The 25860-nt window shown below is 37.4% G+C and overlaps 1 protein-coding gene across 3 annotated transcripts in view; it reads right to left on the reverse strand.

Moving 5' to 3' along the window:
* The window catches only part of LOC114462331 (carboxyl-terminal PDZ ligand of neuronal nitric oxide synthase protein-like), a 165346-nt gene that overhangs the window by 48824 nt on the left and 90662 nt on the right, over positions 1–25860 (reverse strand). For all 3 annotated transcript variants that reach the window (XM_028445094.1, XM_028445093.1, XM_028445092.1), the window contains exon 5: positions 5875–5983. In XM_028445094.1, the coding sequence (XP_028300895.1) occupies positions 5875–5983 (109 nt within the window). The remainder of the gene's footprint in view (positions 1–5874; positions 5984–25860) is intronic.

Below are 25860 nucleotides of genomic sequence, written 5' to 3' on the forward strand. Positions count from 1 at the left end.
ATCGAATCTGGGTCATTTTTTTTAGGATTCTGAAACTTGCAGAGAACATGGTTCAAATATGTTTTTGTATCGATAGTAATAAACTTAAGCCTAATTGTAACTAAAGTTACTGAGAAAAGGAGATAATGTGTTGAAATTAGTGGTAAAAATCAATTAAAATACTCTTTCATTAAAATTAATATAATAATAATAATAATAATAATAATAATAATAATAATAATAATATGAATAATAATAATATGAATAATAATAATATCACATCACTGAGTCATATTGCATAAAAAGATAAAGAATATTACAAACTTAAATTTAAGTGAGCTATATACATTTGTGCTTTTCTAGGATTTTTTGTAAACTTTCTAAAACAAATGTGTTTTTGTGTATTAAAATAAAAAGCAGCACTTATTGTATATCCATAATGTATATAATGTAGTTAAAGTAATGTCTACATCCAAACTTGTATATGGTCATGAAATTAATTTAAAGTTAAAGTGTTTAAAAATCAATACATCTTTTATTTATTCTAATTATACATTTAATTTAAATATTCAATATTTAGATTTTATTATAAAAAAGTATACATATAAACATATAATAATAATAATAATAATAATAATTGTGGTTCTGAACCCTGTCTGAGTGTCCAGTGTGGATTGCAGACACTGTCTGCTCCACTAGAACCCTAATTCTCCTGTTTCTTGTGTTGTGGTCTGTGCATCAGTATTATGGGTACACCAAGAACTCATGAAATGAGAAAGGTTCCACGCAGTTTGGAGTGCAAAAAAAAAAAAAGAAGCAAGTTATTTTTTTTTTTTAGAATGCTATTTTTCTGTAATTAATGCGATAAAGTCCCAGCAGTAGTTGAAATAACATCTTAAAGCTGCAGAAATCCTCTTCACATCCATCTCCTTTCCACCAGCTCAACTTTTAATGAAAACTTCTTTCTTAACTCCTGTTTTTTACAACGTGTGCAGCCATTTGTCATCCACGTTAAGCTTTTCCAACCTTTCCCTTCAAACAGTCATGTACGACTACTTATGTCGGACATCTGTCACCATCTCTGTCTCTTTCTCTCTCTTCATCTCCCGTTCTCCCATCCATCCATCCATCCAACCAACCATCCATCCATCCTCCCTGTCAGATCGGCTGAATAAAAACTACCCTGGTTCCTCTGACTCTGTGATGTGATTACATCACAGACTTTCTCCACCACCACCACCACCTCTTTATGTGCACTGAAAGCGTTCAACGTTTCATTCACAGATAAAGTCGTCTCTCGTGCTAAATCAGACTTTACTTGAGGGCAGGCCATTAGTTTGACAAGCTTGAGTTTAGTTTAAGTGAACAAGCACACGGAGATCATTAACCTGAGTTATTGAAGCTCAATAAAAGTTGCTAATTCCTGTTTAATAGAAACCAGATGCGTCTCTTTAGCAACAGCGAGAAAATCATTGATCGCCCCGGCCTTAATGCTGAAATCAATCCCTCTGTCAGGGCACGAGAACATCACAAATACTTCTGATTTAATCCAATGAGATTCAACTTTTCTCACCAGCTGGAGAAGTTTTTATGGTAGAAATGACTGGATAAACTAAACTAAACTAAACTAAACTAAACTAAACTTTAAATGTTTAAGGGATCCTTCACCTTACAAAACTAAAATATTTTTAAATGTACTTCTTAGAAGATCTATGCCTAACAAAACACATTCTTTTGCACAATATTCATTTTATTAACTTTTAAAAATGGGATTAAATTAAATTAAATTAAATTACAGTTGTAGAGCCTGTGATGATGTCACACGGCCCCACTGCCTGTAAACATCCCATTGTTTTCTATTGGAGTGAAACATTCAACCTGATTTTTAGATCATTTAGCAGCTTTTTTTTTTTTTTAGTAAAAATTACAACTGGCGCTGCTTTTGGTGGCTCTAAATAATCAGGAAAAGTTAAAGATGTTGATGTAAACCTCTTTGGTTTACCAAAAGAGGATAAAAACTGTTAGCCACCAGCCATTAGTGCACGGCTGATGCTCTAGTGGCTAAAGTTAGTGAGTGAATCATGGACTGTTGAAGAGGATAGAAGTACTTTTGGGTGGGAGTCCTTCAACTGTCCGTGTTACTAACTTCAGCCACCAGAGCGTGTCAGCACACTTTTTAAGTGAGAGTAAAGGTCCCTTAGGAGAGCTCTTCTTCTCTGCGTCATTGTCTACTACATAAACGCAGAGTGGGCATTGTCGCCCCCTGCGGTCATAGATTATTTTCCAGGTCACAACCAGATCCCTTTAAGGATTTATTCAACCATGCAATGATGTAATCCTTTCACATTTTGTCTCTAAGGTTAATTAGAGCCAAAACAACATAAAAGCAGTGTCGGTGGGAATTTTCACACTTTAAAGTGTGTGACTGAAACTCACACACCCTCTCAAATCTTCTCTCTACTTTTGGTTTGTTTATGCGAGTGCATTAAGGACAACACGTGGAGGGATTTCACTGCCTTCGATAAAAAGACACAAAAGATTGAAATAACTACCACAAATGTTGGTTCATCAGCTATTGTTCTAGAAAAGGACGCACAACTGTTGCTCTAAATGAGCGCCATAAGAGTGTAAAACATCTATAACCAGCAGGACGTCCCAAACAAGAAAAGTTGCCATTGGCTGTCACAAAAGTTGCTCGAAAACATTCAATCGCGAAGGATCACGGAAGACAACTGGAAAAAAAAATGAATTTGCATTGTGTGATTTCTCTGAAGCATTTATATAAAATGTAAAATTAATGACAATAGTTGTCTCTATTAATACTATTTTGGGACGTTTAAGATGATACTTTCAATTCTCAAACGTAAGCTGAAGCTGAGAAGGAAACACACCGACTGCTTTAGACTCAAAAAACCTCATAAACCCACTCCTTTTTAGAGGGAAATGCACCAATGCTCACATGCAATGATCGCTTGGCTGATACATTTACTATTCTGATGAGCAGCGTCTGCTCCATCAGCCACAATTCAGCTGTTCATAATAGAGGCCGGTTCGTTCATTAGCAGCCTGTAAAGAGTGGATGGGAGAGGAGGAGAGACATCCTCACTGAGCTTTACAGCTGATCCACCAGTAAAAGCTTTTTAATTTAAGCCAGGGTGATTTAAAGTCAGGCCCTTTTTCCACTAACTGGTAAAGAAAAGACATTTCATTTTCATTTAATACATATGAGCAGTTCATACATCTGCACATTTAGATATTTAAATGATACGTTAGTTAAATGGTGCAAATAAAAGTTACTCATCTGCATTCCATGTTCATTCTAATAGGAGCCTCTCTCTTCATCTCTGTCCGAAAACCAAAATTATGGAATTGATCAGCTGGTCTCTCAATGCAATCGACCAAATTTTTTCAACAAAGAGAACGGCCAGAGGTGAGCCCGCCTGTCCTGGCGGAACGTTTGCGCTGGGATACGTGATGGACTCTTGGTAGAGGTGGAGGGTCGTACGTCTGTCCATCCTTTCCATTGAGGACATGGAAGACATGATTGGAATTATAGTAGCAGGTATGCTGCTGATTGGAGCTGGCAGCTTTCTGACCTATTGCAAAGTCCGGATTACGTCGGCAGCTGTTTTGGGCAGGCTGCAATTTATTTCTGATGGATTGGGCAGGGCGCTCAACACTCAGACTCATGTGATAGACAAGCTAAAAAATAACCAGGACTTCCCCATTTTCCCCACCTGTGAACTTTGTTTCTGAACTCAGATCTACCCAAGGTCGTTTCACGTCATCTGCGGCGGGCTGAACTGTACAGAATAAAGCAACCGGGATCATGTTTCAATGCCTTCTTTGGCCCCCAATCCCCCCTCCCTCCCACATAGTGGCAGCTGTAGGGGCGCTGTACACTCGTGCCCCCCAGCGGCCGGCTGCCATCCTCCCCTCCACAGTTTTTTCCTAGTCCTACACTGCGCTCCCCGAAGGAAACATAGTTTAGGATCTGCCTTTTCCCCCTCTCATTTCCTCCTGTTTTATAATTTTTCATCTCAACATGATGGTGGCGCAGATGGCTGCCTCGATGTGTTAATGCGCATGTTCTTCGCCAAGTTAAATCCCTTATTCTGTTTTAAACTGTACCTGATGAACAAAATCCTTTCTGAATCTGATTTTGTTTCCATTGCCTGCAAGAATTATCCATCCATCCATCCATCATCTGCCGGTTGTCCATGGTGGGGTCCTGGGGGTAGCATCCCTAGCAGAGAGGCCCAGGCTTCCCTCTTCCCAAACACTTCTTCCAGCTCTTCCAGGCGTTCCCAGACAAGCTGAGAAACATATTCTCCAGCGTGTCCTGGGTCTTCTTCTGGGTCTCCTTCCGGAGGCATATGCCCTGAACGCCTCTCCAGGGAGGCGAACCACCTCATCCGGCTCTTCTCAATGAGGAGGAGCAGCGGCTCTACTCCGAGCCCCTCCCAGATGACTGAGCTTCTCACCCTATCTAGGAAACTCATTTCGGCCGCTTGTACCCACGATCTTGTTTTTTCGGTCATGACCCAAACTCTACTCTCACCTGTGGTAGGAACGTAGATCGAGCGCTGATTTATTCTGGTAAGACGTTAGCCAGCGTCATAGTACATAGTAATCCCGGAAGTTAGTGCGATAAGAGGAATTCTAGCTACAATGAAACTAACAGTGTTTTCCTGTCAGTGTGGAGCGATTCAAAAAGCGCAATGTGAACGCAAACCAAGCCAAATCAGCACAGGCTATTACTGTATGTAGTTAGAGTAATGTCTACCTCTCAACTTGTATTTTTCATATGTCATGAAATTAATTTAAAGTTACAGTGTTCAAAATCAATGTGTCTTTTATTTATTCTAATTAAACATTTAATTTAAACATTCAATATTTAGATTTTATTATAATAAATGATACAAATAAACTAGTGGTGGGACTAGATGGAAAAAAAAAACAACCTAATTAATTAGAATAATTAGTAATAAATTAATCTCGATTAAATCTAAATTATTGGCCGAACAATATTTGACACGAGAAGCAACGTTTTTTCCAATTTAAATGGATTTTGGTTTATGACTGAATCAATGAAAACAATAAATGAGCTTAAACAACAAAATAGTGTTTATTATTTTCATCACTGAGTGCAAACATAATGTGTAATATGAATTAAGAATAGTTTTATTCACTAAAATTAACACCCTCTTCTCCTGATTGTAGTCTGTACGTCAGTATTATTATTATATTAATCGTATACTGGGAACTTGAGAAAGGTTGCGCGCTGTTGTTTTACTGTAATTAATTAATCGCAATTAATGCGTTAAAGTCCCAGCCCTAAATATAATAATAATAATAATAATAATAATAATAATAATAATAATAATAAAAAAAATAATAATAATAATAAAAATAATAATAAGTTTCCCATGTGTCATTTCTTTCATTTTAATAAAATGTGTGCTTATGCACTCATGTGTGGTACTCGTTCTGCGTGAGATGAGACAGTGAATCAGAGTCTCAGAGAATCATCGACTCCTGCTCAGTTTAACCATCAACTCCTTGAAATTGATCATCTCAGAAGCTCATTTTTTAAAAACCGGGCAACGCCGTTGGTTTCGCTCTCCAAGATTCATCCTGAAAATGGATTCAAACTTTATTCCTCTGACTTGGATGGTGACAGACCCACAGTGCAGCAGGAATTATTACTGCCTGACAGCAACGTGTCAGCTTGGGCTTTTTATTTTGGAAAACGACACATTATAAAACACCTGAAGCACCAGATATGGCCAAACTTTCTTGATTCTTGTGAAAAACACATCATTTCTAACTTTAAATGCAAACAACCATTACATTCCCACTGGAACAACAGTGAAAACATTCCTTTTGTCTCACCTTCTTTTTGGATTTGAAGACGTTACAGCGGAAGACGTTGCTCTGTCCATCTCGAGCAATGTAGCTGAAGATCTTCAGATCCTGGGAGTCGTGAGACACGTAAAATATCCTATAAAACAAAAAGGAAAGAAATGGGTCATGAAATCACTGGCAGAGTCTCTAGAACAGCCACTCTGGAGTTCCAATACAACAGAAATATAACCATGCTTTTATTTCTGAAGGAAAGGATCACTTATTATTTCCTACACAAGAAGTTAAGCTCTACAACCCTAGATTGTAGCCAATCAATGATAGACAAGTGCTCTGAACCCAACAATGGAGGAGGAACAAAGCCTGGGGCCAAAAACAGGCAGAATAAACATATCCTGCAGAGCAGTAAATAGGAAGAAGGGAATGTTTGAGAGCAAAGAAAAAGAAAAGTCATAATAAAGAATAACCCCCAGGTAGGTGAATAATGTAGTACAGAAACTTCCCACTGCTTGTGGTTTACAATGACAGGCACTGCTGAACTTTTATGGCATCACAACAAAATAAAACCAAAAAAAGCAGCGATTCTCCTCCACATACCACAGTATCCATGTTGTGCATCTTTGTGGCTCTAAACTAAACACTTAACGCTCACGTCTGGTGTTAAAAGATGTAGAATTAGGCTGGATCTGACCAGCCCATCCCGGTGGTTGACAGTGGGCGTGGCTTCAGTAGCTGATGGTAGCTACACAGAGAGGACCTACTTCAGTTACGTGGACCGGGACCAGCTGCTCATCTAATGGCGCTGTAAACTCGTATTACCACTCACTCATTCCCTCTGTCCACAACCACCAACTTTATAGCTAAGCTTCACACTTGTCACTATACTGGCTTGATTACACAAACATAATAAGCACAATATGTTCTACAACCCCCCCCACCACCCCACCCCACTTAGGTGTAACACTACTCTCCCTTTTGATATCCTCCCTATAATAAAATGTTTCTTACCCTTCCTTAGGGAGGGCTGGTGATGGTCACAATTAAGCAATAAAATAAATCAATTTATTTTATTGCAATAACAAAACATGCATTGCTGTCTCATAATGCTTGCACTTCTTTGACAGCATGTGCAGACAAGTAAAAAAAAAACAAACAAAAAAAACCGAGTATTTCTGGGTGATGAAAACATGCTACTGCTAAGTAGCAGCGTTGCTCTGAGTAGATTAGCCTGAGTCATCATATTTTAGCAACAGATTGGGACCAAAACCATGCACATTAAATTAGAGATATCACTGATAGAGGGTTATATCCTACAGTAGACGTATACGACACAAAATATACCCTCACGAATTGAATCGACAATATCATATATTTATACACAATTTTTCATTGTTTTTCAATCTTTGATATACAACGGCATATAAGGGCCACGTTACAATAAAAAGAAAGCTGGAGTTCTGACTGGTTAAGTGCAGTTTAAGGGAAGTTTATTGTTCATGCTTTGCACAAAGCATAGTTGTGCAACACAGAAAATAAATTAAATATAGAGTAGCATTGCTATCACGAAGCCTAATGACATACGAAGGGTTTTTGTTCCCAGAGAACATAAATCCCAATAACAACCGAGCGCTTTCTTTCCACCAAGACGAGAAACTAGATGATCTCAAACTGCTTGGAAGTATTAACTGCTACATTTTACAAAGTCCCCTGAAACAGAAGTGTTACTTTCCCACTTTTATGACTCCATCTGCAGTGAATGACCTGCACAGTCTGACACTGGAAATGGAAAAGACTCTCCGAGGCTTTTCAAAAAGCAGCAGAAAAACATCCTCATCAGATCCAATGGCCTTCTGCAATTTCATCAAGAGCTTTCGAACACATCTCGAGTGTATGGCAGAGACGTTAGTGAAGCCGAGAGGACACCAGGCATCGTTTCTTTAGGAGTTTTACAATTATGCAATTATGGCGTGTTTTGATAGTAAAACTATTTGCTGCTTTTGTTTGATACAATTAAGAGAAAAAAAACTCCCAAAAGCCCAAAGTGAGTACAGCAAACAGCTCGGGCTGAACAGCTTTCTAATTGGGCTGTTAGTGCTGTACGAAGGACGTCCATATCTCAGAAAGCAATGAGTCATTATGTAACTAAGAGACAAAAATAAAAGAGAGATACCAAACTAATCCGTGTACCCGTCATTCTTTGGTTATTCCGTTTTCAAACCAAATCAAAATAACAAAAAAAGTGTGCTTTTTTTTTTTTTCTTTTACTGACTTAAAACCAAAACAGAAATACCAGATATGCAGCGTTTTTTTCTCTTTTAAAATAAAATCTTCTGTTTGTGTGATATTTAGATATTTATGTATAAACTATGGACAAAAGTTTCATGTTTTAAGCTCACCACACAGAGGGGACCCACAGACGGGGGCGGACTTTTACTGTGCTGCGTTTGATAAAAATTATCTTGTATCATATTGTCCCCCTCACACCGATGGCAGAGATGTGATTTGTGAACTTTTGCTAAAACAATTACAGCTTTTTTGAGGGCAGTATAAAAAAAATGCACGTTTTAATACCGCGAGCCACTAAAGGCAGCCATCAACATAGACAAAAGTTGATCACAAGACACGAGGAGCATCAGTAGATTCATTACACCACCTCTGGTTCCTTTAATCACATATCATGTGCATGTTTCACGTAACATCCTTTTTTAAAATTGATTTATGTATTATTAACGTTTCTATTGTGCGTTGCTTCTTTTTTTGTCAGAGTAAAAGTCCGCCCCCCTGTGCGTCCCCTCTGTGTGGTGAGTTTAAAACATGAACAAAAAAACGCTGCTTGTCTGGTTTTTGATTTTTCTGTTCAGTTTTTAAGTTGGTAAAACAAAAATAACCACACCATTTATTTGTTATTTTGATTTGGTTGTAAAACAAAATAACCAAAGAACGATGGGTGTGTGTGTGTGTGTGTGTGTGTGTGTGTCAGCAATCAGAGGCTCATCTCTACTCTCTGCAACATTTCTGTGGTATTTGTTTTTTGGCCTCTCCAGCTGAGGCCAGCCCAGCTGAGTTCCTGAGGTTTAGGGTTTATAGTTGGTGTCTTTGTGTTAAGCAGATGTTCAGGATGCCAGGCATGGCTTTCTGACACTCTGCAGTGACTCATGCAGCTAAAAAAAACCCACACAAAGCAGAATCCTCAACAGAAATCAGGTCCAAAGATGATTTGACTTTTCACTCTGACTTTGTGTGAGATGCAAATATTCATTTGCTTATTTAAATCTCAAATTTAAATACACAACAGAAAATAAGGCAATTTATTGGTTTCCTTTATAAGAAAAATAAATAAATAGTTTATTGCATACAAATTGTGCAAAGTAGATTAAAAAAAGCGTCGGGAAAATGTTCCACTTCATGTGGCGTTAACTTGGGCTCTTAGACAAAATCAATGTGGCGATATATCGCAATATTTCACCGCACAATAATCGTATCGACCCAAAAAATGTCCGAATCAAGTTTTTTAATCATGTTTCTTAACGGAAAAAAATAAAATAAAAATCAAAAACATTTCATTGCGCTAACATATTTTTTTTTTTTAAGAATTTAAAAATATAACAGAATCACAATCTGTTGTAAAAGCAAAATTACACTTTTTATGAAAAAATAATAATTTGACAGTTTGATAAACATAACACTTGTTTTTGATATTTGTACTTGGATTACAGTTAGTTACCATTTACTTGTCATCGCAAGTTTTAAAAATGAAAGGAAATAAATTGTATTTCATACCATTTTGTACTTGTAAAAGTAAAAATTGTTATTATTGATATTGCGATAAATCGCAATGTATATCATATTGTTTAATATCGGGATATAATGGAATATATTGTATCGAGACATGCAAACTGTGAATCGTATCGTATCGTTAGAATCATGGCATTGCACACCCTTAGTGTCAACCTACGACGACAAATGCAGAAATATACGTATATATGTTTTTTAAACCCATAAAAAAAAAAATTCAGTTTTTTATTTTATTTTTTTTTTTTTAATTTGTAATAATTTAGGTTGTGGAATATTGTAATTAGTGACACAGTTGTGTAGTTTTAAGGTTTTTGTATCAAACAAAAGCAGCAAATAGTTTTACTATCAAAACATGCCATAATTGCATAATTTAGTTTAATAGTTTGATGTTTGAATGACTTTATGATGATTTTATGATGATTTACTTTTACATGAGATTTACAGAGCAGTTTTTTATGAAAATGTTTTCTTGAAGCTTTTGCTAAAACTGAAGAACCACATGCAGCGTTTTGTTAAGATATGCACAAAAACCTGCAGGTTTTCCCCCTAAATGACCTTTAGGACCTGCTCATGGTCAGAACTCTAAAAAAGCCAAAGTTCAAAGCTGTCATAGTCTGTGGGCGGAGCTTATGATGGAGATACCGCCTACCTCGCTTCAGCACAAACACATAGAATAAGTCCTTTGTTTCCACTGCCATCGGCCTCCTCAACAAACACCTGTAGATCTGTGCAGACCATGCTTTTCAAATACTGTCCTGTGTGTCTGTTAAATGTCCTCAGTGCAGTTTTTGTGTCATTTTATTGTTGTCTGTTGTTTTTATTATTCTGTACCATATATATTTTTTTTAACATATTTTTAATGCTTTAATTTGGTAATTTACCCCTCTCTCTCTCAAGTACCCCGTGCACAACCCCATTTGAGAAACACTGCCTTAGTGGATATTAATGTCAACCTTGACTAATCCAACTTGTTTTATTTATTATATGTGAAATTGAGAAACTTTATATTTTTAAAGCATCAGATTCAGCCGATCTAATTTACCTGAACACCTGAAGGGAAGCACTCATGCACCCACCTTCTTACTAAGACTTCTGGGAAAATATTTACAGAACTTTGACCTTCGTTTAACCTCTGCCTACTTGTTTGCTGTAAAATAACAAAACGCCCTCATTACTCCTTGTAATACTCTCAGCAGCCACGTAGTCCGACAGCCGTTGCCTCTGGGGTAAATTTCATCAGGCAAACACAGAAAAAAAAAGGTCACACACCGGCACACAGGCTCAGCTGAGAGAGAGAGAAAGTGATGTTGTAGCTGGCTGACAAATCCCCAATCAGTGCAGGGATGACAGCGCAGATACATCTGTATCAACAGCCACCAACAGATCCATGTACGGATTCATCGCACAGATCCAAACAAGGAAGAAACAAACAAGTCTGACACAAAAAGATGTCAAAAACGGTCAAAGTAATGGATTCCTTTCCTCTGGTAGAGTTTGGAGACCACAGTGTAGATGCAACCATGCAGTTAGTCAGACAAGAGGAGCTGCATGAATAACTAAGGAGTGGAAATGTCACAGAAGGCCTAAAGAAATCAGTTTTCACCTCAGATAATCTGGATAATCTTAGTATTTATTAATTTAGAAGTGGTTACAAGAGGTAGGAGGCAACGTGACTGAAGAATCTGCTTCCTATCATGGTGGTGAGATGAGTTCATGAGGAATCAGATGATAATCTTCAGATTAAAACTGCTGGAAACAATTGTTTTTAATCAGATAGACTTAGTTTAACCTCGTGGATCAATGAATCAAAGATTATTTGCTTAAAAAAGACGTAAAAGGTTGAAATTGCCGCTTGAAAGTTTGTTTTCATCTCCACTGTAAACACTCTTATTGACATTGTTGGAAAAGTGTGCATTGCATTGCATTGCATTATGGGATGTGGAGTCCTGCAGACAGATGCATAGAAGTGTTTTTACTTCATTCTTACTGTGATTTCAATGATTGGTCAGTGATTGGCTTGACTCCATTCTTGTTCTAGTATGTTCCCAGTATTCCCTGTGATATCATCTCACTCCAAGAGATATTTAGGGAACTTTCACACCAGTAAAGTTACGGACTCTGGACGAATGGGACAAATCTGCTCTACGCTTCGTATGGGTGGACTAACAGGGAAAAGGAATCGTAGAGCGGTTTAACCACTCTACAATGTGAACACACTCTTGAGATGCATTCACACCGACACATCCTAGAGCATTTTTTTCACATGGTCCTCCTTATTTGCTCGGTGTGAACACGCAAATGAAGTCTAGAGCGGATCAAACGGGAGAATTCTAGAGCGATTGTTTCTGCTAGAACGTTTTGAGGGTGGTCAGTAGAACCGGCGATGGTGCAAAACAGGGCATTAAACTGGTTGCTCCATTGTTGAATGTTGTATAAGAACAAACATAAGCGCTGGCTTTGACCCATAGATGAGAGCCTCTTCTTCAGATTTCTGTTTCCCTGCGTAGAGAAGTCTCTACACTAGTAGTGGTTAGCTCACGGAACTGCACCAGAGGCTGTTTGGAGCTGATCAGAAGTTGTTCTCTGAACGCAAACCGACTCAAAACCAAGGAGATAAAATGATCAGCTGTTCTCCACCCATTCAGACCCAGTCCAGGACTAAACCGGTGTGAAAGCAGTCTTAATCTCGGCCTCATTCTGATCTTTCCATGTTCATCCATGCATCCATCTATTTTCTGACCTGCTTGATCCTTTTTTTCAGGGTCGTGGGGTCTGCTGGGGTCTATCTTCAGCTCTCATTGGGTGCTAGGTGGGTGTACACTGCCTAGCGCCAAATAAGCTAGCCCCAAAATACACATCCACCCTTGTTTTGATGCAACATTCAGTGAAAACACCAGAGCAGTGTTGGGAAGCCACTTTGGCAGAGTTTTGGGGGAAAACACAAGAAATCACAAAAAGAATGAAGTAAAAACACTTCTTTGCATCCGTCTACGAGACTCAAAAATGTTTGCGATGAGGTCAATAAGAGACCTTGGACTTATTGATCTATGAGGCCTACACTATGTCTTTATCTGATAAATAATGTATCGTGCCCAGCAGCTTTAAAGAAGACTAAATAAAGAAGATTAATCTTTTGCTGTGTTTGAATTTGCACACTAACGTACTATCCACTACAAACCAAACTAGTATATACAATCGACTCTATACTATCAGTATGATTAGGATGATGAGAATTCCCACTGAAGTATACTACCAATTTTCCCAAGATGCATTTGGAACCTACAAAAACAAAAACCCCGAATCACACTGAGGCTAAATATCTCTGTTGATTCTCCACCTTTACTTTGAAAGTTCTGAAAACATTTGAAGTGAGAAAGTGACCAAGTAGAATATCAACATGTGCTCATTTCATCCATAAAACTCACAGAAACACATTTCAATGCCGACATTTCAGAGATTTTCAGAGACCCTCAATTATGCTACTGACAAAACTTCCCGTTAACTTCAAAATAAGAGCCCTATTTACAAAAGTGTTCAAAACTAATGGAAGACAAGAAGAGATGCTTTTATTTTGAAGAGCGGATGTTTGATTTTTAGCTTGAAGCCGGTCCCAGGACCATTTTACGTTCTGCTCGGAATGCATCATGGGAGTATGACTAGTGTGCCTACCATGCATACTTAAATGTCGCCATATAGTATATACATTCTGGTATTTCTCACATACTCAATCTTTTCATACTATCTAATGTGAACACACTACATACTCATTTAGACACCAGACTTAGTATGAATAGTACTTTAGTATGAGTAGTACGTTAGTATGAGTAATACGTTAGAATGAGTAATACGTTAGTATGAGTAGTACGTTAGTATGAGTAGTACGTTATGAGTAATACGTTAGCATGAGTAATACGTTAGTATGAGTAGTACGTTATGAGTAATACGTTAGCATGAGTAATACGCTAGTATGAGTAGTACGTTAGTATGAGTAATACGTTAGTATGAGTAATACGTTAGTATGAGTAGTACGTTATGAGTAATACGTTAGCATGAGTAGTACGTTAGTATGAGTAATACGTTAGTATCAGTAGTACGTTATGAGTAATACGTTAGTATGAGTAGTACGTTAGTATGAGTAATACGTTAGTATCAGTAGTACGTTATGAGTAATACGTTAGTATGAGTAGTACGTTAGTATGAGTAATACGTTAGTATCAGTAGTACGTTATGAGTAGTACGTTAGTATGAGTAATACGTTAGTATGAGTAGTACGTTAGTATCAGTAGTACGTTATGAGTAGTACGTTAGTATGAGTAGTACGTTAGTATCAGTAGTACGTTATGAGTAATACGTTAGTATGAGTAGCACGTTAGTATCAGTAGTACGTTATGAGTAATACGTTAGTATGAGTAGCACGTTAGTATGAGTAGTACGTTAGTATGAGTAATACGTTAGTATCAGTAGTACGTTATGAGTAATACGTTAATATGAGTAGCACGTTAGTATCAGTAGTACGTTAGTATGAGTAATACGTTAGTATCAGTAGTACGTTATGAGTAATACGTTAATATGAGTAGCACGTTAGTATCAGTAGTACGTTATGAGTAATACATTAGTATGAGTAGTACGTTAGTATGCGATAAATAGCCTCAGTGGTTAGTGACAGTCGGCTGTGATGTCATGTGTCATGAGTAATGAAGCAGGCTTGTTTAAGGAGACCTTGGTCATTCTCCTTTTTAAAAACCACTCTCCTGTTTGACTCAGATCCATAAATCAAACGCTCCACATGGCTCAGTTAGTGAGGTCGATACAGATCTGCACCAGTGGCTCGTCAGGCTGGAAATGTCCGACTGGGTCCAGGGATTCAAACCCAATGAATCCTCAGTATTACTGTGGTCTGGCATTTATTCTATAGTTATTAGGATCCATAAAACTTTTAGGAACGGCTCCATTGAGGGGAAACGCACACGGAGGTGCAACAAAAGGAAAGTTTAGATCTTTGTCTGAAATATAAGCAATTCAACGGAGGAAAAGTTAGTGCTTTACCAGCCATGATGGCCTCGGGTGTTTAGTGCAGAGTTGGACATAGGATCACACATTACATCCTGAACTAACCAATGATTACACGTTCAGCTCGGCAAAGGTTCTCAACTCATGGGGCTGGGTTCAAAAAGTGTGATTGCGAACGTGGCCCAGCATTTTTTGACAAAATAAAATTAATGAATTAAAAAAAAATCTAATAAAATGAAAAAAAAAAATCTAATAAAGTTAAATTAAATAAATAAATAATAAACATAATCTCATGAAGTGAAATAAATTAAAATTAAAAAAATTGAGAAAAATTAAATAAAATAAAAAAATCTAATAAAATGAAATAAAATAGAAAATAAAAATCCAATAGAAATAATAAGGATATCTAATAAAATAAAAAAACAAAAAAATTAAATAAAACAATATGAATGAATAATAAATTTAATCTAATAAAATGAAATAAAATAGATAATAAAAATCCAATAGAAATAAAACAATTTAAAAAATCTAATAAAATTTAAAAAAAATCTAATCGAAATAAATAAAATTGACAATGAAAAATCTAAGAAAATAAAAACGTATCAAATAAAATGAAAACAAAAAATAATATAATCTAATAAAATGAAATAAATTAAAATCAAAAATCAAACAAAATGAAATAAAAAAAATCTAATAAATTTAAATAAAATAAAATAAACCAATACAGATCTAATAAATTCAAATAAAAGAGGAAAATAAAAAATTAAGGAGATAAAAAAGAAAATAGAATAAATATTCAAATGAAATTAATAAATAAAAATGATTACAACCTCATGGTGGATTGCACATTTTTGTTCATCACAGTCTTTATTTTAGAGGTGGGAGAGGGTTGTCTTCGATGCAGATAATCTGTGGTAAAAACATTTCCTTTTAATCATCAATACATCCTTTTTTTTTCTTTCTGATAATAACGCCCTGCTGTAAAATTCAATATCATGCTCTATGCCTCCAACATGAATGTTCAATTCAAGCCTAAATGAAAGGTCAAGTCGTCTCGACAAATAAAACAATCAACATTTTGGAATTGAATCATCAAGAAAAGAAATGCAAGAACTAAAGCAGGAACGACGACTTTATTCCTGGCACTGAGGTACACTGTGCCCTTTATGTTTCACGTGTTCTTTTCTCAAAAAGTTCACATTAAATGAGCTGTCATTTGACTCAACGCTGAGGACATTGTGTTCCTTTGGTTATTACTGCATCCCATTCAGTAAACGCGTTCAACCCCAGTGTTATATTACACTTACATGTACATTATATATTTCTTAAAGACGACTTGAAGCATAAAACAGGACTTTAGTGCCGTGTGCTCCGACCCCACGTCTTAATTAGACCAAAGAAGACTTTAATATCCTATCTCACAGTGGGCAGCTGCTGCGACCCCACGTCCACTTACTAAACCAAGGAACGGTTTTAACTCTGCAATGAGCTGCGATTGTGCTGAGTGGCCCATTTCTCACATCTGTTCCTGGGCCTGAAGTCTACGTCTTTATTATCAGGAGGAATTGCTCTTTGGGAAAGAGTTTAAAAAGCCTGTGGATACCTCATGACGGTCGGATGATTCACACATCCTGGATTATAGCGGCAGAGTTCACATTCTCACAACATCAGCTGATGTGGCAACAGCAGGCGGTAACATCTGTGCTGGATGCACAACGTTGGACATGTGCGTTATTTACAGTATGTACCGTATGTGGGAGAGGAAACACCTGAAGAGTTTTCCCTTTAAAAAATCTATTTAAAGTGAAAAAATGTTATTTCTGGAATGTACCAATATAACTTATTAACTTCTGATGTGACGTCAACATGAATCATACATAATTATTTATTTTATAGTGTGAAATGGTTTGACCAAGTGACAAAACTCAAACAGAAACCACAGTCTGTAACTGTAGGTGAGAAAAAATGGACTCATTTATTATCAAACCAATGGGTTACAGACATTTTAGTCTTAAACGTAAAAATATTCTACATTTAAAGAAAAAAAAAAATAAACAAATAAATGAGAAGAACCTGAAAAATAACTTGAATTAATTCAATAAAAACTAATTATGTATCGAAGTGCTTATACTGGAGGTTTAGATGCAGGGCGATGCAACTCTTATTTTTTTTTTTTTTAAATCTAATATTGGGACTTTTTTATTTATTTTTTTTAACAAAATAAAGTTTAAAACATTTTTTAAAAAAATTTAAATTTAGACAGTGAATTATGTGGTGAAGTTTTACTAACAAGTAGAGTTTTAACAATACAAGGAATTTGTTTTTGTTGACTACTACTAGTACTGCAATATAATAATAATAATAATAATAATAATAATAATAATAATAATAATAATAATAATAATAATAATAAATATAGAGAATAAAGAAAAAAGATGAGGAACATATATAATATATGTAGTGCAGGTTATATATATTATATAGTCACACATTGTTTATTGGAACAAGCTTTATTTTGTATAGTATAGTAATGTGATTTTTAGGGTGCTTATGAAAATTGATTACTCTATTACATTAAGCATTAATTGTTTAACAACCACAGTCCGGCCTTTTAAAACCAAAGGAGCAGGAAATAACAACCGTTATTAAGCATTCAGTGGAAGCTTGTAAAAAGCGGCCCGACGTGTGCCCGCAGAGGGAAGTGAGGCCTGGTAATTACTTTCCAACTGCTTGATTTTTACGAGCAGAATAAAAAACGGACACTAAATGAGGTGTCGGCGGATCCTGCAGGTTTGAGATGTGTCTCTGTTCCAACAACACGCCAGGTTCATTACATGTGATATTTAAATGCTGCTCTGCAAGGTGAGAAACAGTGTTCATTACTGGACCTGCCAAAGAGGAGTAAACACTACAGTGTGGCGATATTCTGCAAAGGGAAATTACCCTCCAAAAGTCTTCTGAGCATTGCATGACAATGTTCAAAAAACAGACTCAAAAAACGCATCATTGAAGTGCAAATTTCCCAGAAGGCGAGGAAATTACTGGCACCACCGCATTGGAGAAAACAAAGTTCAAAGTGACCCCTGCTATTCTCTTTGCTTCAATATAACACAAAGCATTCATAAAGTGAAACGAGGAGCGACGTGTGATGGGTAATTAATTCAAGTTTGGATAAAGGTGGAGGAATCGGACATCACGGAACACTGGAGGAAATCTCTGGACCCGATCTGTTCGTCTTTGTCTGAGTCGCAAACCAAGGTTAAAGCACAAAAACACCGCGAGAAACAATGTCTGCAGGTGTTGGAAAGCAAACAGAAAAGACACAAAATGTGTTCATTTTCATTTATATTGAATTGAAAAGAGTTTATAGCCGCGGCTGAAAGCCTGAGAAAGAATGTAACGCTGCAAAAGCCCTTTTTGAACTAAACATATCATCAATACACCACTGAGTCAATGCATGCTGGATTGCTTGTTTGCATGAACTGCAAATGTAATTTCCAAAGGAAGACTTTGGTTTCCTGAAAGACTTACAACACAGGGACGGATACGAGTGATCTATATCTAATGTTTGCATCCTCAGTGCCAACGTCTGATTACTTCCTGCCAGACGAAGAAAAAGAACGATTGGGGTTCAAGCAACGTAAAACACCTCCACTAAAAACGTATTCAGAGTCTGGCCATCTGGTATATGGGGCATTGTCTCTGTAAGCCTTGGACCCAAAGTTTATAGGGTTCTATTCTCCCATCTGGACTTAAGTGCTTTTTTGCGCGACTGCAGTTACGCGCTTTTCTCCAACGCGTATTCTCCGGTCCAGGCTGCTGACACGCCCACCAAAAGCGCGTATGTGTGAATGAAGGCGGGCAGAAAGAAAGGAGGCGGTGATGTCTAGAAATCACGGAACATGGAGTTTTCCCAATTCTTGTAAATGTCATTGAAATCCGTGAAAATGATAAAGTTCACTTTTAATTTGAAACGCCTTCATTGATAAACAATGTAACAGGTTGATTTGATCAGATTATTGCAGTGTGACTGAGTCACAGTTAAAATCTTATTCCTTGATCATCATCACCTTCATCATCATCATCATCATCATCATCACTGTAAAGCGTGACAGAGTTAGATGATAGAGATATGAAGAAATAACGCAGCCACAGAGCGTCCTGCTTTAATACAGAAAGATGTTTGCAGTGAAACAGAACTATTAACTTCCATAATACACAGTTTTAAATATAAATAGTTTAAAGGGAGCTGAGCTGAGCCTCATTAAAATATGTGTGGGTCAGGGAACAGTTTCTGGTCCATCCTCATCTGCAAATGACAGCTTGTTTCACTCTGTAGTGGATCAAACTGTGACTTTATGTTAGACATAGTATGAAAATAGTTGAATCACTGTGACCAACGTGGACAGAGTTTTTATTAATCGTGCAGCAGCAACTGAGTGATCACAGCTGCTGCTGTGCGACGTACGAGTCCTTGTGGCTTCAAATGTAACTAAGTCCATATTTCTAGTGCAATATAATGTTTCACCTTATGGGGGTGCTGCACTTATTACAGGGTTAGAAGCGCGTAAGAGGAAAAGGACTTACGCACACAGGAGAATGCCGTAAAGCCAGATTTGAATGGGAACACCTACATTTCAGGTCCTCTCCACCCACAGTGCGTAACTGGAATGAAGGCGTGCAGCGACTGACTTAAGTACAGGGGGAGAATAGCACAGAGCCAGAAACAACGAGCCCTGAATGAATATTTTGACATGACCCATCAGATGGCGTATGTGATACAAGTTTCTTCTTTTTCTAAATTCCCTCCTATGGGGTGACAAAGTGACTAAAATGGTCCAAAGGGTAGCTTAAATGGGCAAAACAGTAGTGAAAAAGGACAAAAATGTGGAACAAAATTTAGGGAAAAAAAGGAAACAGTATTTATTGGGTAAAAGGCATAACTAATTTGGATGAAAAGTGGCAAAAAATGGTTAAAGAAAGGATAAAAATTTGAAAAAGGTGGCAAATGAATTTCTACATTGTAGTTTTGCAATAGAGGCCCCCAAACAGCATCTTGTATTTGGCCCCCACAAAGCTAGAAACGGCCCTGCCAGGTTAGTCTTGTCTTAGTCCTCGTCATGACATCACTTCAGAAAATGCCAGGGCTGAGTTTTTGTCCCAGTCCAGCTCTGCTCATAGTGCAACATTAAACAACAAAATATGTTTTGGGAAGAAAAAAGCTCAAAGTTATGATTCTTCTGTTTTCTATCAGTGATTAGTAAAAAAAAAAAAGAACAGATAAAAGAGACTATGTGAGACTGTGAAGCCCAAAAACTAGTGAATATGGTTCTAATCAAACGTGTATGCAGCACATGTGGCGCTCGCTGAGGGATTTACTTTCACCGTGTGTCAGAACTCACAGAAATGGAGAAGTTAGAAATGCAAAAACCTTCTGGAGTCAAACAATAAACCTCACGCACGCTGAGGTTCCACTGGCCACTGTGATAGAATGAGAAATGCCACAGCAGAGCGGTGCTTAGAGGAATAATACATGACCCTGCCCTGAACAAAACAAAGCTGCAGAAGCCTGTGTCGGTGTTTCACTGATGTTTTATTTGCGCGGCGCTTCTTTTTCAGCTGGCCGGCGATGAATCACGCCACGCTGTGTGGAGACTGCTGATGATGAAGTCCAGCCAAGCTTGTTTTCCTCATGATTTGGAAAGCAGGGCCAGAAAAAAGCATGGGGACCTTTTTGGTCTGGGTGTGTGCACAAGATTACTTGGCTGTGCATGACTTGGTTTATTTTTTTTTTTTTTTAAACAAGAACTATTTTGTCAAAAGGGAAACAGAACTAGCGTAGAAAAGACATGCTTACAAACTAGGAAACCACATTTAAACACACAGACTGTGCTGATATGTTTTAGCATAGCCTCATATAATTAAAGTCACAAGCTAAAAGGGTACCTGTAATGAAAATGTATACACCATAACTTTTTCTTTTTCCATTACTCTAATTTCTGCCATTTTTTTCACGTTAAAGACCTTTTCCTCCACTTTTCCCACCTATGTTGACCCATTATTGTCCCTTTTAACCTCTTTTCACCATATTTTGTGCTTATATTTGCCAATTCAACCACATTCACAATTTGTCATGCCCATTATTTGTCAGTTTAAAACCAATTGTTCTAATATTGACACTTTGAACCCTTTTTTTTAACAACTTTTTCTATCCGTTTATTGCCACTTGTCTATGTTTGCAACCCTTAACCAATTGTTGTGGTTTTTAAAATCCCATTTCACCTCCTTTTACACCATTTTTGGTCACTTTTCACCCATCTTATTTCTGATTAAATCAATAATTTACATCTTTAAGATGACTATATACTATGGCACAAATAATAGTAAACTTCCTGGATAGAAGTGGTTTTAGGTGTGTGAGAGATAATGTGTTATTTATTACATGAGAAGTTTAAATGTTTTCTTTTCATTTGCGAGCACTTGTTATTTTGGGATTTTCCATTAAATGTGATTGGACATCCCCTGAACTCACAGCACTAAGGCCTGGCAGGAGATTAAACTGGAAAGAATAAGGTTAATAAGAACTTTTTTTAGGTTGCCCAAGTCTGTCTAATTAACATCAAAGCGAGACATGAAAGGAAAGTGTGTGTGTGTGTGTGTGTGTGTGTGTGTGTGTGTGTGCGTGTGTGTGTGTGTGTGTGCTCTTGATACAGGAGGTTGTTTTCTCATATCACACAATCAGGGAGTTTCTGAGAGCGAATCAAAAGATTGGCTTTAATGGTGAGAGTTTGAACAAGCAGAGTAACAACACTTCACATGATGGGAGGGGGACGATGGACGCGAGGGGGGGGCGACCCAGAGGATGTCAGTAATTACCACTGTGAAGTGTACAGAAGTCACAACCGCATATTAAAGGAACGCTCTCCAAGAATATACAGACCTACAGCATTATCTGATCTAGCTGTATTCTTAGGTTTTTTTGTGTGTAAAAAAAATGAAAAATCCCTCTTTTTTTTGTTTTTTTTTAGCTCAACATACCAACATATTTAGTTTTTGTCAAATTTACCCGACAACACACCCTTTGTGTTTTATGTATTACTAATAGGGGTGTAACAAAATAGTCAACTCACGATACGATACAAAATACAATATATGGCTCACAATACGAAATATTCACGATACGATATGAAAAATAATGGGAAAAAAATCCCAATGAAGAGTAACAAATGTGTAACAAATGTTTGTTGATGATAAACTATTTGACTGTAAAAGTTGGAGACACTAGCTGTGTTTCATTACTCGTGGAAATGAGGAAAATCTAAATATGTCAATAAAAACTGGTGATGGAAACGCCTGAATTGAATGAAAAAACAAAAACAAAAAAAAACGCTCAAATATTGCTTACAAGTTTTTACGCTTTCTGAGAAAACATGGCGCGGTACGTGTGGACAGAAGAGGAAACCGAGACGTTTCTTTGCATTATACGTAAAAATAATTAGCGCCACATTAGACGTGAAACCACAAAGGAACGCAGAGTGTTCTAAGGAGGTTTGGAGCGTCCACAAAGATGTCTTGCAGGATTTCACGGGAGTTTCGAGGCTCCACAACAACCTTCAATGGAAACGCGTTTAAAGCACAATTATACTTTATGGACATTTAGAAATATCGCTTTAGTTTTGCGGAAAACTGGAACGGAAACACACAAATAAAGAATGTACTAATTTAACAGTTTTTATTATTATTTCTCATTTCCGTAACATGAAAGTTTAGAAACCTTGAGTTTCAGGACTTTCCATTCAATAACTCCTGTTTCAGTACTGCACCAATGTTTAAGCCTGTGTGTGATTCAATCATGTGTTTTTTTTGGCGCATCACAACACACTACGTTATCTCAACGTTGTCCTCCATCTTGTAAACACTGCAGTGTGTAAGCCGCTACGGGAAGCAAGAGGGACAAATGTCATTGCGTTCTTCAAACTTTTTCTTTTTACTTGATTTTATTTTGCGCACCATTTCATTTTTCTATCGCCGTTTTGTTACATCGCAAGATTTCGTAACATTCCTAATTACCAATAAGCAGAAGACGTAAAGTTGGGTTATAAAAAGAGATTAATGGTGCCATCCATCCATCCATCCATCCATTTTCATACCCACTTATTCCCGTATAACAGGGTCGCGGGGGTCTGCCGGTGCCAATATCCGGCTCTCATAGGGCGCTGGGCGGGGGAACACACTGGACAGGGCGCCAGTCCATCACAGGGCAACACAGACACAGACAACCATTCACTCTCTCATTCACTCCTATGGGCAATTTAGAGACTCCAATCAACCTTACGTCATGTTTTTGGATTGTGGGAGGAAGCCGGAGTACCCGGAGGAAACCCACGCAGCACGGGGAGAACATGCAAACTCCACACAGAAAGCACCCAAGTCCAGACGTGCTAACCACTAAGCCACCGTGCGCCCAGATTAATGGTGCGTTGGGTCTATTTATGCACGGTGGGCATTTCAGGAGTCTGGATGGGATAAAAAGGCGTGAGAGATATGTACGTAATTGCATTAGCGTACAAAGAATTATACCCCCCTCAATGCTAGCAGTGCTGCTAATGCTTAGGAGGTTTTTTTGCTAAAAACTCAGATAACAAAAAACCAGCAACTATGACTCGAAAGCAGCTGAAGATGAAAATAAATCCACAAAAGAATAAATAAATATGCAGAAGGCTCTGCTGAATGCTCCCAAATGAGTCATCCACGGAGCATCAGAGTTAGGGTCACATGGGACAAGTTCCCATCACGTCTTATAAAGCTTTCTTCAAAGCTGAAGCAGAAAGGTCACATTAGCACCATATTTATTATTTACCTCCACGGGGAAATCACCAAACCAAAGGAAAGTGTGCTGAAATGATAAAAATCCTATACTGTATTCACATTATATGCTTTACTTTCAGCTGCTGGTCGGGAGTGCAGGTGGAAATGAAAAAAGGGGAGTTTTTAATATGGTTTCAGCAGATGATTGTTTTCATCTCATAACTGAAGGGGACAGAAGATGTTTAATCTGTAACCATCATAACTTCCTGTCAGCACGCAGACCGCCCCTCATCAGTCACAGGTACAACACTGTTCAGTTCAGGCCACACATTTACACACACAAGTTCACTTTAAAGGGGCAGTATTATGAAACATTCCCTTTATAATGGTTTTTCTACAGTAATATACATTAATTTAGCCTCATTCAGAGGGACAAAGTATAAAAAGGTCTGTTTCCTCCCTCCCTTGTTATTCCACATTTGGTAAAAAGTCAGCTACAAACGGGCCAGTGGGATTTTTCTCGCATTGTGACATCACATCGTGGAAACTCCACCTCCTGACAATCCTGGCTCCTCCTACCTTACTTAAGAATGTGAGCTCCTCCCACTCAGACTACCTCACAGGTAAAACAAACATAGTGAAAGCAGGTTGATATCACAGTTAATATCTTTACATTCAGTCGCAGTTTCACTTTTAGTAGCCGTTACACCACCTTGTATATCGCCTTTATGGGACGATCTGACGTGTTTGTGACACAATGCGATGCAGCGATTGGACAAAATATTAGACTACTGTCTGAAATGGACTATTTATGCTGTCAGTAGAGGTGAGGAGAAAGAAAACTTTTAATAGTTTACTGATGCTGCTGTGATAAACACAGAGAAGTGCGTGTATTTACGCCCACTCATGCATATGCAAAAAGGCCCAAAAAACAGCCTGTTTTTAGGAGTGCTCTGAAAGTGACTTTTCAGAAGCTTATAACTCCAGAAAACCAGCGAGTTTGGGAAAATAAAACTTAAATACTATGTTGTTGCGGTTCTTCGAACAAATGGAGATGTGTGAAAAATAGCATAACACTGGACTTTTAAGCCCTACATTTTAATCGCTTTTTACTCCCAGTTTTAACAACTTTCAGTCAAAGACGAGTATTAAATGTCTGTGGGAGCTTGACTGAAACCACATGGATGCTCACCACGAGAGAAATTAAATGTGCATTTGGATCGACACGTTAAAACGTCCAAGATTTATGTCGAAACCAAAACAACGTGTGTTTTAGCTCGTCATCATACATTATTAACAGTGCGTGATAGGTCAGCTTTCCCACCAATGACAATACAACCACAAACAAAGTTAATGAAGCAGATCAAAGTTGATGAGGCTCAGGAATATTCATGCAATTAGCTCAAAGGGCAGCAGCTGTAAACGCACGACTCAGTCTTTAGAGCTGCACAATTAATCAAATTCTAATCGTGATTATGATTTTGGATGCCACGATTAAATTAACCTGATCCTCATCAATATTTACATTTAAAATGCAGGCTCTGCTGCATATCTGATCAGGCACTTTCTCAACTCAGTCGTCAGCCAACCACCAGGGGGCGAACACATGATTAACGCTTCATTAAGATGCCTTTAATAACAAGTGAGTGAAACCCTTTAGAGGCAGCTTCGAGTAACTCGGAGAGCAGTGAGCTGAATTTATTCAGTTAGCCCTGGGAATATTTTAAGTTCTTGGATAATTTCTTCTTTTTTATTTTCAGTATGATTTTTATTTAAATTTTCAGCCAATTTTTTGCTTTTTTTTTTAAACCGTTTTTGTGCAACTACACCAAACTTGCCATATTTTAACCTATTTTCATCGCTTTTTCTTGCCATATTTTTGCATCTTTAATGTATTTTTGATACATTTCTCACATTTCTGCCACTTCTCCATCAAATTTCAATGCCTTTTCTGCACAATTTTTCCACTTTCCACACATTTTCAACCCTTTCCACCACTTTTTCCACCTAATGTCACATTTGGTCAGTTATTGTCACTTTTAACCTCTTTTCACCGTATTTGTTTTGCCAATTGTTTTGCTAATTTAATCCCATTCACGATTTGTCATGCCCATTATTTGCCAGTTTAAACTAACTTTTCCTACATTTTCTATTACTCACAAGTTGCAACTTTTAACCAATTTCTGTGGGTTTTAAAATCCCTCTTATTTTTCTGCCATTTTCTACAGTTTTTTAATTAATGTGCATTTTTGTTGTCTTTTTTCATGTATTTTTGTTTTATTTTCATTCATCTGTGTGTATTTTCTGTCATTTTGTGTGTTGTTCCAGTGTTCTTGTGCATTTTTGTTGTCTTTTCTGTATTCATCATGTTATTTTACGTGTTTTTTGTTCATTTCTGTTGAT

Source organism: Gouania willdenowi, chromosome 4 (assembly GCF_900634775.1).
Source record: "Gouania willdenowi chromosome 4, fGouWil2.1, whole genome shotgun sequence".
NCBI lineage: Eukaryota > Metazoa > Chordata > Actinopteri > Blenniiformes > Gobiesocidae > Gouania > Gouania willdenowi.